The 18,890-nt window shown below is 45.0% G+C and overlaps 1 protein-coding gene across 1 annotated transcript in view; it reads right to left on the bottom strand.

Annotated features, from left to right (window-relative positions):
* The window catches only part of FSTL4 (follistatin like 4), a 410,886-nt gene that overhangs the window by 10,351 nt on the left and 381,645 nt on the right, over positions 1 to 18,890 (bottom strand). The window contains exons 9-14 of the mRNA XM_023196194.2: positions 17,818 to 17,979; positions 17,311 to 17,445; positions 16,326 to 16,352; positions 12,906 to 13,024; positions 9,401 to 9,550; positions 2,058 to 2,165 (exon numbers count right to left, since the gene is read on the bottom strand). Coding sequence (XP_023051962.2) covers positions 2,058 to 2,165; positions 9,401 to 9,550; positions 12,906 to 13,024; positions 16,326 to 16,352; positions 17,311 to 17,445; positions 17,818 to 17,979 — 701 coding nt within the window. The remainder of the gene's footprint in view (positions 1 to 2,057; positions 2,166 to 9,400; positions 9,551 to 12,905; positions 13,025 to 16,325; positions 16,353 to 17,310; positions 17,446 to 17,817; positions 17,980 to 18,890) is intronic.

Genomic DNA, 18,890 nt, shown 5'->3' with positions numbered 1-18,890 from the left:
CTCTAATCTGGCTCATCTGATGTTTGTCTAGTATCTTTCCTTACGTGTGGCCCATGAGTGATGGGCTCCCTGAGTTCCTGCATATCCGTATATCTTTCTTTTGTCCTGACAGGTAAATGACGCCTTGCTTGGGAATAGAACCCTTGGAGCGTGTAGATGGGATTCCATGGTCTTCCAGCTCCTGTTGCAGGTGAGAAGTCCACTGTCAATTTGATTAGTTTTCCTTAAAACTTGGAGTTCTGGAACTTTATCACTAGTGAAGAGATGTGTCATTTCTCATCAGTTTAGCCTGGGACTTGTAGATCCCTTTTAATCTACAGGATTAAGTTTCTTCGACTTGAATATTTTATTGGAAATGTATTTAATGTTTAACTCCATTCTAATAGTTAGCTTTTCTTTCTAAACTTCTGTTCTTCCCACTTCACGGCTCAACCTCTTTATGGCTTTGCTCTGTGAGTTGAGAGAGCTTTTCTTGTTCTTTATCTTTCAGGCTACTATTTTGGGTCTCCATAGAAACCATGCATTTTTTTGTTTGTTTGTTTTTTTTGAGACAGAGTCTTGCTCTGCTGCCCAGGCTGGAGTGCAGTAGTGCTATCTTGGCTCACTGCAACCTCCGCTTCCTGGGTTCGTGCGATTCTCCTGTCTCAGCCTCCCAAGTAGCTGGTACTACAGGTGTGCACCATCACACCCAGCTAGTTGCTGTATTTTTAGTAGAGACGGGGTTTCACTATGTTGGCGAGGCTGGTCTCAAACTCCTGACCTCAGGTGATCTGCCCGCCTTGGCCTCCCAAAGTGCTGGGATTACAGGTGTGAGTCATCTTGCCTGTTCACATTTGCCAACTCATCTATTGCAGTTTTAAACTGGGAAATCTGTTCTGTTCTTTTTCTGGTGGCCCCTCCCCTTGAATTTTCTGAAGTGCTTTCTTATTTTTTTGTTGGTATTTCTGGCAGCTGTATCTCTTTGGGCTGGTACTCTGTTCTGAGTGACCTTTATTCTGGTGTCCAGGCTCTCTTATAGGTTATTACTAATTTTTGTCAGCTCACTGGGCCCAAGAATGGTTGGTGGCTTCCCCTGTGTGATAGTGGCCTCAGCGTATAGAAACTGAGGTTGTGAGTGGTGCAGAGGTGCAGGTAGGTGGTCAGTCCCTAGGAGGAAGCATCTCCAGACCCTGGTCTTTCTGCCATCTTGCCAGTCTTGGTTCCAGAGGGTTCTACAGGGGAGTTAGCTCCATTTGCAGCCCTTCTCACCTAGGGTTCTGAGAGAGAGAGAGAGAGACCCTAATCTCCAGAAGCATCCACTATTTGTAATGAATTAACTTTTCTCCTGTGCACCCAGAATGGTTCTATGTGCCATCTTTGGGAGAATTGAGAAAATAGGCATTCAAATCACTTTTTATAGGGCACAGTCCTCTTATGGATCCCTCATGGGCAAGGCTGGGCAGGGCATACCCAAATTACTCAAGTCAGAGTTGCTATTGACCTTTCTTGGCTGATGGGGGAAGGGATCCCATGGATCTCTGAAGCCCAAGCTCTACCCAAGGGAGTGCTAGATGTTTGGGCTCCAGAGCCACACTGTCCAGGGTGGACCATAGGCAAATTATGGAACTTTTCTGTACCCTAGCACACTGTAAGCACTTGGTAAGTGGGCTTTTGTTTATGGATATAATTGCTGCTGCTTCTCCTTCTTCACTGGCCAACATGTGCTGCTCGCTTTGACACTATTCTCCAGCCTCCCTTCTAGACCACAGAGCCTCATTCTGTTGGGACCCAGGAGCTATTGGCTCAAGAGAGGCAGGATTGTGGGGCTGGATGGAGATTGGGTGCCACGTTCTGATTGTTGTGATGTCAGAATCCTATTCATCATCATTATTGCTGTCTTCAACTGTCTGTGAGGGGCATTGGCCTGAGGCTGTTTCCTACTCTCTCCTTGAGCCTTTATGGATATATTTTGGACAAATGTAATTAGCCACTTGGGGAAGCAGGAGATACTTATTTTATAGGGAGAGAGTTCTTCTCTCAGTGGCGTGTGGGTATCAGCCTCCATGTGCTCAACATACCTGGAGACTTGGCCGAGACTTGTGCACGTCCCCCCAGCTCAGGACCCACACTTGGTCGTGTGACTTGTCATAGGCCAGCTTAGCCGGCAGAGGGTCCACACCTATGGACTTGAAAAAAAAATAGTGACAAGTTGGTCATCATTGTTGTGAAAGCTGACATGATGATCATTTCTGGGCATTGTATGCATGGGCATCACTCCTGGGTGAGGGGAAAGCCAGTCTAGGAGCCTTGCCAATGGTGCCATTTGGGAACGCAGGGCAGAAGCTTCCCCCCTGGCTTTTTTCTTGGAGATACACACACACACACACACACACACACACACACGCACACTTCTTTTTCCTTTTTTTTGAGACGGAGTTTTGTTCTTGTTGTCCAGGCTGGGGTGCAATGGTGCGATCTTGGCTCACTGCAACCTCCGCCTCCCAGGCTCAAGTGATTCTCCTGCCTCAGCCTCCCAAGTAGCTGGGATTATAGGCATGCACCACCATACCCTGCTAATTTTGTATTCTTAGTAGAGATAGGATTTCTCCATGTTGGTCAGGCTGGTCTTGAACTCCCGATCTCAGGTGACCCAACCCCCTTGGCCTCCCAAAGTGCTGGGATTACAGGTGTGAGCCACTGCACCCAGCCCAGAAGCATAAAATTAGTTGTCAATAATGTTCCTTATTTTCCTGCATGTTTTACTGAAAGGGACCTAGACCAACATGGCCAAAATGTGAACACAGAGGCTAAGTTTTTCACTCATGAACCAGCTCCAGGGTTCCTTCACTCTTCCTGAAAGTCTTGGACCCTCAGCATCCTTCCCTAGACTACTGTGTGGCCTAGATTCTGGTGAGTTGGCACTTCCTCCTGGGTCATCTGAGGTGGACTTTGGGATCATCCATTATCACCCCTCTCTATCTTTGTTCTATTCTGGGCAGTTTCTATCTTGCACAGCCTTTGACTGGTGCCTCTGGGACTCAGACTATAGCATCAGCAGATGTGCTCTTTTTTAACTGCAGTACTGCTATCCCCTGATGATATAGTTTCTCCCGTGGCTCTGTCAAATGAAAGCTGTTTTCTACTTATAATATAGATTATAAGCTCAAAAACTCTGTTCTATAATGCTCATGTCACCAGACTATGGCCCCCCGCTCTTCTTCTTGCCACTGGTCAACATTCTAGTCACTCCCTTTGCTCACTGTCTTCCTCTCTACCATTTACTTGGTCACTAATTTTGGTGCTTTCAATCCATGTGGAAGATTCATCCAAAGCCCTCCTTTCTTAGTTCCTTCTTGGTTTCAACGATCTTTTCCTCCTCCCCACCTCAGCCACCATAACCTATACTTTGTTTTATTTCACCCACTCATATTCTAGTATTCTAGTATTCTAGTCTTTGCAATGTGGGGGAGAAAAACCGCATCATCTCTGCCTCCATTGGCCAAAACTTTTGTAAAGAAGTAAGCATTTCTCCTTAACTCACTTTCACCAAGTTTCTGAATTCATGCCAAATTCAGAGATCATTTTGTAATCCTATTTGACATTTCAGTAAGATTCTACATGATTAAACTCTTACATACCCTTCCTTACATCACGTGGCCTCCCACCTTCCTGGCTTCTCCTCTTCATTCTGACTTCATCTTTGTCTTCTCTCTACCTCCTTTTACTGGAATGCCATGGCTTCTAATAACTCCCTATACTCTGATGACTCTAGAATTCATTCATCTGTTGATGATCTCAACCTAATGTATACAGAATTGAACTCTTGATTTTTCCCACCCTGCTGAAATATATCTCTTCTCCACTCATCACCATCTTTGAAGTCTCCCTTTACTATCTTGCTTTAATTAAAAACCCTTGTCTCCTGAGCCTTAAGTAGAAGCTGTTTTTATTTTCTAGACTTTACATACCCCAAGTCCTTTGTAGCCTCCAGCTACCTATATTTGTTCCTGTCAGCTTCTCTTCATTCACCAAAGGCTTTGGCACCTGACACTGTCTTCCTCTACCCAAAGCTTCCTAACCCATCAGTAACGATACCATCTTGACAACACATTCTCTTCCAGCTATCCTGTTAGTTTTCTCTCTTTATAGGAAAACTTCCCTCAAGTTTGGACTTTAGCTATTCTCTCTCCTTTCTGCTTAACCTTCTCCCATTGGATTTCATTCTCTCATTCTGAGGTGGTATGGAGCAGGAGTCTGGAGAGCTTAAACCAAAACTCTTTTAAATTCAGGACAGAATTTTTTACAGTCTCAATGCGCTGAGCAGCAAGGCTATGGCAGGCAAGAGATCTGATCCTGGTGAACAAGCCCTAGGATTAGGGGCAAATCAGAGGCAGGCTGAGCCCTAGCCCTACAGAATCTGCAACTCAGTCTGTATTCTCTCTGCCTAGCAGAGGAAAGTGTAATTTTCTATATAGAGTGTTTGCCATTAAAAGCTTTATTAGAAACAGAAGAACATACCCAAATTGATAGAACATACCCAAATTGAAGCAGAAAGAGACATGTGGGACACAATGGAAAGTCCTAACTTTTCTTTTTTTTTTTTTTTTTTTTGAGACGGAGTCTCACTGTCTTGCCCAGGCTGGAGTGCAGTGGCACAATCTTGGCTCACTGCAAGCTCTGCCTCCCAGGTTCACGCCATTCTCCTGCCTCAGCCTCCCGAGTAGCTAGGACTACAGGCGCCTGCCACCATGCCCAGCTAATTTTTTTTTGTATTTTTTAGTAGAGATGGGGTTTCACCGTGTTAGTCAGGATGGTCTCAATTTCCTGACCTCATGATCCATCTGCCTCGGCCTCCCAAAGTGTTGGGATTACAGGCGTGAGCCACCGCACCCCGCCTAACTTTTCTTTTAAACAGAGTTCCCAAAGAAATGAGAGAGAACGAGGCAGCAGAATATTTGAAAAAATAATGGCTGACATTTTTTCAATCTTTTGAAAGATATCAATATACATATTCAAGAAATATACATATTCTTTGTAAATCCCAAATCATAATAAACACAAAGAATACCATATGTACACACATGATAAACTGCTAAAGACCACAGAGAAAAATCTGGAAAGTAGAGAAAAATGATGGAAAGTAGAGAAAAATGATACAGCACCTTTAAAATAGCAAAAATAAGACAGACAGTTGACCTATCAACAAAAATAACTGAAGATAATGAAACGATACCTTAAAATGCTGAAAGAAAAGAATTGCCAACATAGAATTCTGTACTCAGTGAAAATTCTATACTCAGTGAAGAATAGATGAAAAATAGAAAGTAAAGATTTTTTTTTTTTTTTTTTTTTTTTGAGATGGAGCCTCCCTGCGTCACCCAGCCTGGTGCAATATCGGCTCACTACAATCTCTGCCTCCCCGGTTCAAGAGATTCTCTTGCCTCACCCTCCCTAGTAGCTGGGATTACAGGCCTGCACCACCATGCCCAGCTAATTTTTGTATTTTTAGTAGAGATGGGCTTCACCATGTTGCCGAGGCTGTTCTCAAACTCCTGACCTCAGGTGATCCACCTGCCCCGGCCTCCCAAAGTGCTGGGATTACAGGTGTGAGCCACTGCACCTGGCCTGAGAAATAGAAAGTAAAGATATTTGAAAAGAAAAACTGTGAGAATCTGTTTCCAACAGATCTTCAAGCAAAGTTGGTGTTAGACCTATTCAGGAATTAATGGCAAATGTGTGGGTGAATATAAATTAATATCCTGTGGGGTTAAATGACATATACAGTTAAAATTCATTACCACTACAGTGCAAAAATAAGGGGTGGAGGGTGGAAGGAGTTGGAAGTGTTTCATGGTTCTAGCATTATTGGGGATATTAAGTAACAATTTGTATGAGACTGTACTGATGCAATGATGCATGTTATAATCATAATGATGTTAACAAGAGTGCATCATCAACAACAGAATAATAGAAATGTTTGACAAATCCACAAGAAAGCAAAAAGGAGAAAAAAGCAACATAAACAGGTAGGTCAAATAACAAAAGTAACATAGTAGATAAAAATCAACTATATAATTAATTACATTAAACATAAATGGATCAAATACTCCAAGTAAAAGACTAAGATGATTAAATTAGATAAAAACTCAACTACACATGGCTTTATAAAAGAGGACCTTAAGTATAATGACATAGAAAGGTTGAAAGTTAAAAAGATGGAAAAATTATACCATTAGAACACTAATTGAAATAAATCTGATTTAGCTACACTAGTGTTAGACAATAGATTTTCAGGCAAGCAGCACTACCAGCGATAAAGAGGGATATTTTGTAAAAATAAAAGGAAAATGATATAATTTCAAAGCAAAAATGGATAGAACTTTGAGAAATAAAGTACAATCATAGTGGAAGATGTTAATACACCTCTCTGCAGCTGATGGACTAAGCAGACAAGAAAATCCCCAAGGATAGAAGATCTGAACAAGACAATGAACCAAGTAGATATAATTGACACATATATAGAATACCATGTCTAACATCAGAATGCACATTCTTTTAAAGTGCACATGGAACATTTACCAAAATTGATCATAAGCTCAGTCATAAAACAAGCTTCAATAAATCTCAAAGGATTGAAATTATTCAGAGTATGTTCTCTGGCCAGGGGAATCAATAACAAAGACAGCTGGAACATGTACCATTATATTTGCCAAGAGAAACACGACCCTGGCTATTTCCAACTTACTTCATATAACAAGCCTTTACTGGGGAAACTGAGCATTGTTGAAAAGATACAACTCTGCTCACTGGTCTCACTTTAAATTTATACCCACAGTTCTTAAGTGGGCCCTCATTGTTGCCCAGCAGTCCTATCATATTTGCCTGGCCATTCAGTCTCATGTTCAACTTTTATCTCTCTCTTCAAACCTCCAGGCTTGACTGAGAAAAAGCAACTCAAAAAAAAGTTCATCTACCATGCATTGCATCACCTATTTGTACTTGTGTTTGAATGTAAGATATTCTATTTCCTCCTGTTATAATGAAAGAATGTGATTTTATCTGGGGCTAGATCTCCACTTGTGTGCTTTGGATTTCATTGACTCCTGCCTACAGTCAATGTAGGATGAGGATGCAGGAGAGAAAGAGAAGAACTGTGGGAGTAGTTATTGTCAGTAGCATACAATGTTGTAATGTCACCTACTTTAAAAAAGTTATTTTGGCATTCCCTTCCAGGCATTGCCTCATTTCCTTATATTTACTCACCTTTACTGCAAAACCCTTCCATATGATTGCCTGTATTCACCATCTCCATTTCCTCACCTACAATTCTAACTTGAATCCACTCCAGCAGGCTTGCATTCCACCATTATTTGATCTGTTCCTGCCAAGGTGATCCACAACTCTATGGTACCATATCCAGTGGTCAGTCCTCAGTCTTCATAACATGCACATGCTCATCACAGCATAACTCTCCCTTGAAACACACTCTTCTTTTAGCTTCAAGCATATCTCTTTCTCCTAATTTTCTTCCTATCTTTCAGGTTACTCCTCCTTGGTCTCCTTTGTTGGTTTCTTCTCTCCTTACTAATCTTTAAATCTTGGAGTACCTCAGGCCTCCAACCTTGACCTCTTCTCTGTCTATACCACCTCTTGATGATTTCATCCAGTTTTCTGGATTAATACAGTTCGTATGGTGACGATACCCAAATCGATATCTCTAGCTTAGGCCTCTCCTTTGACTCCAGACCTGTTTATCTAACTGCTACTTGACTTCTCTACTTACACATCTAACAGTATTTTAAACTTAAATCACCCCCTAATCTGCTCCCTGCCTTGCCTGAAGTCTCTTCTATTGTAGTGTATTAGTTTCATATTGCTGTAGTAACCCAATTACTAGACATTTGATGGCTCAAAACAACACATTTATTCTCTTACAGTTCTGGAGACCAGAAAGCCAAAATCAATGGAAACCAGTGCTCCTTCTAGAGGCTCTAGGGGAGATTATGGTTCCATGCCTTTTTCCAGTCTCCAGAGCTGCATTTCTTGTATCGCTTGGCTTCTGGCCCCTTCATCCCATCTTCAAAGCCAGCAATTCAGCATCTTGTTTCAGTTTTCACATTACCTTTTTCATCTATGCAGTCAAATTTTTCTTTGCCTCCCTATTATAAGGACATTTGTGATTGCATTTAGGCCCATCCAGGTAATCCAGGATAATCTCATTTAAAAATCCTTAATTTAAACACATCTGCAAAGTCCCTTTTACTATAGAAGGTGACATCCATAGGTTCTGCAGATTTGGATGTGGACATCTTGGGGACTATTATTTAGCCTACCACACATTGTAAATGGCATCACCCTTCTACAGTTGCTTAAAAGACAACTTAAATCCTTTTTCTCTCAAGCCTTATATTCAATCTGTCAGAAAGAATCTATCAGAAATTCTTTCAGGCTTCATGGTTAAAATACATCAAGAAACTAATCATTTCTTACCACGCCTACTGGTGTTGTCATCTCTTGCCTGGATTACATCAGACCAGATCCTTGTTCCATCTTCCTGTTCTTTTGAGACAGAGTCTTGCTCTGTTGCCCAAGCTGGAGTGCAGTGGCGTGATCCTGGCTCACTGCAGCCTCCACCTCCCAGGTTCAAGTGATTCTCCTGCCTCAGCCTCCCGAGTTGCTGGGATTACAGGCACCGGCAACCACACCTGGCTATTATTTTTGTAGTTTTAGTAGAGATGGGGCTTTCCCCACCAGGCTGGTCTCGAACTTCTGACCTTAGATGATCCGCCCATCTCAGCCTCCCAAAGTGCTGGGATTATAGGTGTGAGCCACCACACCCGGTCCCCGTTTGTTAACACATCCACCAGGTTGATTCTTTAAAGATCTAAGTCAGATTGCATCAATCCCCGATGAAAGCCCTCCTGCAACTTTCTAACTGAAATGTCCTCACTTTGGGCTTTGTTCTAGCTCCTGACTGGCCTCTGAGGCCCTGGGTGAGTGGGCCCTTGCTTGGCCTGACTTCCTCCTCCCACTCTACCCCTCACCACTCTGCCTGCTATCATAGTCTCAGTCCTACCTGGCATCTCATTCACCTTGAGGGAGAAGGTCAATTGAAAATAGTCTTCCAGTTCCTCTTTTGCTTTGAACCTGGATTTTCATAGTCCTTATTACTTATAGTTCTCTAAAATTCTCATTTATGGTTTGTTCCCCAACTAGAATATGAGTTCTAGGGACATTATTGCTCATTCATAGCTGTTTCCCTACATAGTAGACAATCAATACTTAATTACACATGAATCTTTCCCCCCTTCAGTCTGACCACTTGGCATAGGAGCCTGGGGATTATGCAGAAAGCAAAGAAGAATGTGGCAGGCTGTGCCCCAGAATTTGAAGTTTTCCTCACTCCATTAAAGAGGTGTACCTGTAGGACTTTCTGGGCTCGGATGTCAACCACAAGGACTCTGCTCAGTGCTGGCTGGGCCACATAGATGTATCGGTTCCGGACGTTGACTGCAGATGCCCACTGGCAGGGCTGGGTTGCATTTTTTTCTCTTTGAGGACAGATTTCTTCCTGCAAAAGAGATAGGCTGTCATATATCTTCTTAATTGCCCTTTCCCTCCAACATCTCTAGGTACCCTCTCCCCTGATTCTCCTCTGTGCCTTTCTTCCCCTCTCTCAGAATCCTTTGGATCCATAGAACAGAGCACCCAAGCCCTCCCACATCACCGACTTCTCACTTAACATTCCTTTAATCTTTTGGGGCTAAAAGTCCCTTTGCACCTGCTCAGTTAGCAGCTTCCAGGTCCGTGTTCTTCTACTCTGTATGCTACCTTCTCCCTCTCCTCATCCTCATTTTAAAAACTTCAAAAAAAGTTCATGGCCAAACTTCTGAAAGAGTTGCCTATACTCTTTCTCCACTTCCCACCTCTCGCATGCTCCTTAACACTCTGGCTCTAGTCCTCAGAGTTGACATTTTCTCCCAGAGGTCAACATGGACTCCTTACTTATTATGTTAAACCCATGTTGACTCGTCCTCTGTTCCCTCCCCTCCATCCTCCCTTGGTGGCTGATCCTCTGTTGCTGGACTCTGCTCAGTGTGCTGATCTCTATATGCTAGCATGTCCAGGGTTCTTTTTTGTTTGTTTCTTCTCTAAAATCCACCCCCTTGTTACTCTCATTGAAACCTATGGCTTTAAACACAGTCTGTGTGCTCACAATTCATACCCAATTCATACCTTTAGCTCAGGCCTCTTCCCCGAACTCCAGACTTGAATAACCAACTGCCTAGCTACACTTGGTTGTTCAAAATCAACTCTTAATTTTACTTCCTAATCTTGCTCATTCTACTGAAAACCTGGCAATTGTGCTATTTTACTTCCATAGGCCAAAACCTTATAATCCAGTGAAAGGCCATCCTTGATGACTCTAACCTCAGGCCCCATCCAATGTCTCACAAGTCATTTCAGCTTTACCTTCACAATATATCCAGAAATAGGCTTTGACCATTTCCGCTTCATCACCCTGGCTCAAGCCACGCTACCTGCCACTCAGGTGACTGCTATAGCATCTGGATATGCTCCTGGGTTCCACCATAGCCTCCCAACCTGTTCTTGACACAGCAGCCACAGGGATCGTTATAAAATTCAAGTCAGATCATGTGACTGGTCTTTCTCAATTCCCCTCACTCCCAATAACATTCTTTTTTGCTCAGAATAAAATCCCAAGTCTTTCCTACAAGGCCCTCTACATTTGGTCTCCTGCTTTTCTCTTTCCCACCCCACTCCACGCCATGGGCATGTTCAGCATTCCTCAATCATGCTGCTCTCCTGCACCAGGGCTTTTGCCTTGGCTGTTCCTTTTGCTTGAAATGTTCTTACCCAGATATCTACAGGGTTTATTCTCTCATTTCCTTCAGGTCTCTGCTTAGTGTCACCTTATTGGGAGGTCTTCTCTGACCTCGTCTATCTCAGCTCTCCTTCCACCCTTACTCTCTTACCGGCTGCATTTTTCATTTACCACTTGACTTTCTGCATTCATTTGTCTACCTGCGCACAGCCTTTCCTCCTTCACTAGACTGTAAGTTCCTTGAGGACACGTCTTTGGTTCACTGCTGTATAATTAGCACCTAGTACAGTGCCTGGCACAGAGTCAGTGCTTAAAATGTATTTGTTGACAGAATAAATGAGTGAAAAAGGGGACCTTCTTTTCACTTGTCTTACATGGTATACAGTCTAATGGTTTTCCTCATGACTGTGGCCCAACTCTGTCTCAATCTTGTGTTTCTTGTTAGTCTGCCTGTCCCTGAACTGTTGGTGACCCCAGGGTTCTGTTCTAAATGCCCATCTCAAATCACTTGCACCTGCCCTTGTCTGTCCCCTTTGGCCAACACTCACATGCTAAGGGCACCCAGATCTGTCTTTATCTCAGAACCTTCTTCTCCAGCTCCTGCTTAGTTCTCTCATGCCACCCCCATTTCTCTCCTAGGTGACTGCAATAGCATTGAAACCAGTCTCTCTCCTTTTACTCTTGTTCTCATATTTAATCCTTACATAACCCCAATTTGCCTATGAGACAACTGTGGCTTAGAAAGGCTAGGTAACTTGTCTAAAGCTACTTAGTCTACAGAGGTGGGATTTGAACCCAAGTCTACCTGACTCTGAAGCCCATGTTCTTATCTGTGACATCACACTGCTTCTTTCTGGAAAATGTAGACATCTAAGCCAGCAGAGAGGCCTGATGTGGGATGCGCCAATCTCCTACTCACCAGCCCTTCAGGAAGAGGCTTGTCCCATTGTAACTCTCGTTAGGTGTTTGAGCAGTTTCTAGATGCAAAAAATCGTTCTTTGGGATCGTTCCCCAGCTCACCACAGTCTTATGTTGCCTGAAACACCTTCAGGACCTCTGTGTCTTGTGTCTAGCTTCTTTTCCAGGAAAACTGAATCCCGGTTAGGATTTGAGAGAGTCCCTCCAAGTTACAGGTTAGGTTATTACAAATATATGAGAAATGTGTGCCAATGTGATGGAGTGCAATTATTTAAACCTAATTGCTAGAACTCTTTCTAACTGGGTTCATAGCTGTTATTAATATATGGAAGGAACACTGATGGGAAATAACACTTCTAAAAAATAATTAACTCAAATTAAACAGCCTGGAAAACAGCTTTTCCCAAAGCCACAAATGTGAGAAATGGAACAGCCTGAGATATACCAATAGCCAGCACAGCAATGCTTTAGGAACTTGCCTGAGACAAGCCCACTTCCTCCATGGGCTCCAAGCCCATAACTATTCATTGAGTGAATTGTGCGCAGTTATTGTGTACAACTGAGGACACACTGTATCCTCAAGGGGAAGGCATATGGGGGCTTGACATGACCCTTTGGGCTTCAACACTATGGTCCTATTCTCAAGGAGCTCAGGGTATCCCACAAGGCCAAGTGGGAAACAAGCCAGAGGAACAGAGGCCTGGTGTGGGGGCTACAGCCCTGGGGCAGGCCTCCTAAGGCTATCCCGGATCCGCTATCAGCAATCATCTCTCCTGCCTCTGCCCACTGAATGTTCCATCGTTATTTTCTACCTGGCCTTAGTTTCCTGAAGGCCACTGAGAAAACACCTGTTTGGCAGCTGTCTGTTCACATTGCTGTCTCCATCATCATTTGACTGTGAATTTTCTGGAGGCCAGGGACCCATTTGTACCGCCTGGGCCTCACCTGAGGCTCAGTGCAGGGAAGTGGCTTCTGGATGAAGGAATGAGAGTTGTAAATTCTCGGCCTCCTCTATTCCTCTCTTAGCCTGGGAAAAAATTTGAACCCACACCACATATAGCAAATGGAATTTCAGAAATCAAATGGCATGCCTGGTTATAGATGGACTTTTAGGATTTCGCCTATGTATGATGTAGAAGCCGCCCCAGGCACAGATACTTACATAGCTCATGAAAATCTTTTCCGTGGGTTTGAGGTGCCTCTGGATCTCACAGTCCACAGGCTGGATGACGATGATTCCGTCGTCGGAGAAGACATAGAACATGTTTCCCACGCTGAGGCCTGGGAGGAGCAAATGGAATGGGCATGCCCCTCCAAGCAGTCGGCCCCCGGGCAGGGTCACACGCAGCACCGAACACACAAGAAACCGGCCACGTGGATGCATCTGGTGCAGGCACGAGATGCAATTCCTGGTCAGGGTGGGGTAGAATGAGCAGCCAGCTCATAGCTGGATGGGTGCAGAGAGGGCCCCCAGGACTATGAATCAGTAAAGCATGTCACAGGCTACATACAGCTGCCCTAAGTCATCTAGGGTTGGCCACAGGTTTTCATATAAAAGCCTTGGCTTTGACATACATTTGACCTTTCCTGTTCTGAAAGGGAAAGCCTCCCTTGATTGTTTATTATATACTAGTCACATCAGGATGGATCAGTGGATGCCAAAGCAGCAAAGGCTTTCATTTGATTTTTTAAACCCGTGTATGTACAGGGTCACTTCCTGGAATGTGGAGTCCTAAGAATGCTGCCCTTTGCCCAAACTGTGTCCTGGCTGTGCTGGCCAACCCCTCTTTCCAGACAACTTACTCTGACTTCTGCCCCTGTCCCCGCTACCCTTGTTTCTCTGCGCCAGGCAGCAGAGCCTACACTCCAGTCATGCCCCCCTGCCTGCCCTGACCCCGGCCCAGGGCTGTGGCTGGCTGGGGATAGGGTCTCAGCAAACTGGCCGAGAAGGGGCCTTAGGGACCACTTAGCTCAGCCTCCTTATTTTAAAGACAAACTGAGGTCCAAGGACGGAAAGGGGCTTGTTTAAGGCCACCCGTCTCTGTGCCAGAGCTGGGGCTAGATCCTGGGCCCTGCCTTCTGGCCTCTGTCCCTCACTCTGTCTCTATAAAGGGGAAACAAAGTACAAGGAGATGTAAGCTCTAGAGTATTCCTTCCCTCTTTCCTTCTCCCTGTTTTTCTGTCTCCTCATTTCTCTCTCCCCTTTCCCTTTCTTTCTTCATTTCTTTTAAATCTAGAACATTAAGATCTCTATACATTCTAGGGTAAATATGTAGAAAAATCTCTTTTCTAGTTTTTTTTTTTTTTTTTTTTTAGCATGCTGAGAAAACTGGTATACTGGTTTAATGGACTATCTGGGCAAGTTTTTAGTGAGGTAGAAAACAATAACACAGGAATCACTGTTTTACTTTTTTCCAACAACTCTGCAGGCAGTTTTCTGGGCCTTGGGTCCTTGGCAACCCAGAGGCATTAATGTGGGTGGTCCTTGCTGTTGAACAAGGGGCTGACTCTATGATAAACCGCAGCCGCCTCCAGCGTCTGTGTTGAGTCAGGCTCTGGGCAGGAGGGCTCCTGCCAGCAGAAGCAGCTGGTAGCAGGCCTCTCAGAAGCTGTGAACACTAGGGAGTACGCAGCGTAGCGCTCCATAAGCAATCCCTGGGGAATCCGGGGCACGGGGCAGCCTATTTCTCGAAAGCCGGATGAAGCCCACCTCCGGCCAAGAGTCTGGTCTTAGCTCCACAGCATCTTGGTGTTTGGAGCCAGCACTCCAGCACACACCTGCTCTGACCCCATCTCTCTCACCCACAACAGGAACTTCTCTTTGTACTCTTTCATCTGGCAAACTACTTCCACTCAAACCTAGGGGCCAGAGGGGGTCAAAGTCCCCGCTAAGCCACAAACTCCAGGAACAGCCACCCAAGGCTGCTTGGAAAATTGGTAGCTGGAAGAACCAGCATAAGACTGAAAGCATAATAGAGCCCACATGGGGTTTGTGGCTATAGCTACATGCCGGGCTGAGTGCAGTGCCTTGGCCTTGCTCACAGTCGGCCCTGGAATATGAGGCTCAACAAACAGTCATTCAACAAATAATTGACTTCACGGGATACTCAGCTGCCTGATCCAGCTCCCTGGAAGCTGCCTGAGTATAGCTTCTGCTAACAGGGCCTGAAGGAGCTGTTTTTGCTTTTGTCTGTTCTCATCTCATTTCTCCTGTTGAGACTTAAGTGTCCCCTGAGGCCTGCTGGCCTCTTCATTTTGGCTCCCTATCCCTATTTCCAGACCTTGACTTTCAGGAGTGAAGGGTACAAGCATCTAGCTACCCAGGCAGGATGGAATTTGTTCACTGTTCAATTGTTCAATATACCTACCAACCCTATGCCCCAAGGCAGCTGTGGGTCTTTAGTGGGCACTTGGGTCCTTACAGCTGATTTCACATCCCACAGGGCCTCTTGCATTCTTGGCAGGTCTCTACTTCTGAAACTTAAGACCCTTTGTAGTAAACTCCCCTTAGCAAAACACCACCTCTTAAACACTTGAGTGAATGTGCATCTCAACCTAGGTGCTGCTCGTTCAGCAGCCGTGAGAGCCTAAGGGACCGCCGTGATCAGCGACTGTTGCTATTGACAGCAGTTCCTCATTTTCTGGGCTCTGCCTCTGTTTTGTTCCCAGACTTATCATGTCAGCTTTAGTGCCTGACGTTCAGGAAATTGTTCTGAGTATGTGTCTGCATTCATGTGCCAGACTGCAGGTAACACTGTGTGAAGTTCTTGAGGGAAAAAATGAGATGGGAAATGTCTTGGTTTTCAAACAGGGAGATTTTGTGCTTAACCCCTCAATCACATGGTACCTCCTGCTGCTACCCACTGAGCTGGAGAATGAGTTGCTACAAGGGGATCTGGACTCTTATCTGGTTGTGGGGACAGGGACCCGGGCACGTATCTGTACCCCACAGTGACTCAGGCTCTGCCACCAGCTCCCACACGTGCCCACTATATTTTGAGTCATATGAAATTGTCAGTGTTAGACCACTTTGATGCACAAAAATGGCAATTTCATATGGCTCAACTTACTAAAGATTTGCTTGATAGATATGTATCTGAAAAATCTATACATTTAAAAATACACATTGGCAGAAATTATGGCAGCTTTTGTCCTCTGCATTTCCTTAATCAAAGCATATTTAAGGTACAGTGACTATCTAGTAGAGATCGACAACTTGTTTTGTCGTTTTTAAACCACACCAGATAAGCAAAGCACTAAATCCAATACCAGTCAGCTACTGGAAAAAAATTTAAGGCCCACATCCGACCAGGAACCCCTGCCAACTGTTCTGCTTCAGCAGAGGTTACAAGCCACTTTCAATGAAAGCTTTGCATTTAAAAATTTCTCATTAAAGACATGAGTACATTTTAAATTTGATTCAATGCATATGCCACTTGAATTTGACACTGACTTCCTGCTCCCATACTTGTAGGGCTGCTTTGCGTGTGGGAAAGCTGATGGCAGTTCACGGAAAGATGGCCCATCACAGAACCGCACACACGTGATCACAAGCATGACGCAAAACAACGAAGCTTGGTACCTTCCTCTCGCCACAGGATGTTTGCAACTGGAGCAGCAGAGAATGAGGAAAGCAGGAATGTGATGGAGGGAAGGAAAAAGAAGAAAGCAGTATCAAACCTTTACTGTAGTGATTCCATTTATGAAGATCCTGGTACCTAGTCCATCACTTACAGAATCCGCACCACTCATTGCTCTAGGAACAGTATCTTGGGGGAAGCTCTGGACATGAACAAGTGCTTTCAGGTCTCCAGACACTTTTGATTCCTAAGTAAATCTTTGAAATCATGCCCCAGGACCACAGAAGCTAATGGAATTTCTCACGTTCTATGGATGATCAAGAGTAAGCAACATCTCTGCCAGATTTCCTGGACTACCACCAGGAGAAGTGACTTTCAACTAGGATTCTCCTAGGATTACCATGTGAAATACTTCTGATTATCTACTTTGATGAAAGTGGCTTAGCCTGGAGCCTTTGACCACGACCAACACCCACGTCTATGAAATCACACCTGCAGGCCTACCTGGGGAGCAGTGGTTATGAGGAGAGCACACTTAGCACACCGATGGGCCGGATCCCTAGTGTAAAGGCTACCACACTCCCAAAGGTGTGCATGTGTGCACAGGCCAGGTTCTGAGCCACTGTGGGACATCAGTACCTGGTGGGCGGATAGTATAACTGATTTTGTGGATGAAGGGCAGAGGTTCAGGGCATACAGCAAGTAAAAAACAGAGCTGGGACTCCACTCTTTGGGTTTCCTTGTGTTCCTGGGCTCTGTCTGCTGTCCAGGGAGTCCCCCTGTCATTTTCAGAGTTGTCTAGGTTGCCAGGGAAGGCCTGCTCACCTCTGGGTGCCCTCTGATTCCAGCTTTATGCACAGAGGGATATGAAGTCCCTGTCTTCACGGACTCATGGTTGGCAGCTGTGGCCCTGGTCAACTGGTGCCCTCCCTTGCCACCCAACACCCCTCAGCCAGCTCAGAAGCATAAATGCAAGTGTTGACTCACGGGTCTTTCTAGCTGAGTCTTCAATGAAGAGCGAGGAGATATCTTCATCCACACCCACTTCATTTTTGGCAATGCAGGTGTATGCCCCTGTGTCTTCATACCGAACACTGCTGATGTGGAGTTCGCTCCCATTGGCTGCAGAAAGGACAGTGCTCAGGGTGGACTGCTCAGCTGGAGACGCCCTCACTTTCCTTTACGGGGCTATGAGAGTGTTAGGGCCGCCCAGCCCCTGGGCAGCCAGCAGCCCTGATCATATGCCCAGGAAGGGCTGGCGCATCTGAAATGCACTGAGGGTGAGCTGGACCCGAGTGACAGCTTCTCATTATTGCTCTCAGAAAGCTCAAAAAGACCCGTGTGAGCCCAGATAACAGGGAAATTTGGGAGCCATCTGTTCATTCCTAACCTGTCTGACTTAGAAACAAATTATACTTCTCATTTCCATTCCTGGAGTCTCAGCTGGATTTGAATGGGAATATCACATAGATGTCTACCAAGGGCAGTTCTTACCTAAAAGGGAGAGCTGTTTAGACATCTGAGTTGAGACATCCACGCCGTTTTTCAGCCAAGTGATTCTGGGCATGGGAATGCCCTCGGCATGGCATCTCAGGCTGGCCGCCACTCCGGGCTCCTGTGCCTGGCTCTCTGGATAGACGCGGATGACTGGCGGCACTGTGGGTGAGAGTCAGTGCTGGTGAGAAAGAGACGGCCCTGACCTGGACTTGAGCCTGTGGTCCGACCTGAGACCCTGCTCCAGAGGGGGTGAACCCAAGAGGTGACTGGAGTTCTGTGTTTAACTAGCTTACAATAATCCTGTCCAGCAACTCTAGCTCTACAAGAAAGGGCTGTAAAATGGACTGCAGATAATAAACATGTCAGACTTTGTACCCTATGACTCATGGCTTTCATCATTATTCTAAATACGATCAGAAGGCCATCCAAATATTTAATGCTGTTCAGCTGCTACATGTAAAGAGCAGCAGCCACTGAAATTTATTTCTGAATAAAATGAATAAAATTTAGATATATTCCCTTTCTGTTATCAGAAAGCCATTGGATAGGGGTTAATTTCTTGCAGGAAATGTATCACAAAACACTTATGGCACTGACTGGCAGGGCCTCTGTTCTGGGGAAGTCCATTCATTTTCCAGTGGATCATTTTCATTTCTCTACTTCTCAACCCCCGGAACATGGGTGAAAGGCCAGGTGTGCCCTCCTCAGCTTGGAGCGACTCAGCCATGGGCCCTGGCAGTCAAGTTCAGGGTTGGGGGTGTGACCCTGCCCACTCACCAGACAAGCATGGGTGGGCAAGGCTCCATACCCTCCACAGAGTCTGGCCCTAGCCAGCCTGGCTGTGGGGAGGGACCTGGAAGGAGCAATGAGGGTCTGGAGGACCCACCCTCCTACCCCTAGCTTTGGGTCCAGGAAATAAGTATCATTTTTAGTGGAATAGAGGGTTCTTCATTAGCTATACCTTTTACTTTACACACTTTCAAAAAAGATTTGTGAGATGTAAACATACCCGCATATTAAACAAAACTAAACTAAACTAAACTAAACTAAACTAAACTAAACTAAACTAA

This window comes from Piliocolobus tephrosceles, chromosome 4 (assembly GCF_002776525.5).
Source record: "Piliocolobus tephrosceles isolate RC106 chromosome 4, ASM277652v3, whole genome shotgun sequence".
Classification (NCBI taxonomy): Eukaryota; Metazoa; Chordata; class Mammalia; order Primates; family Cercopithecidae; genus Piliocolobus; species Piliocolobus tephrosceles.
This window is presented reverse-complemented; position numbering and strand designations above follow the sequence as displayed.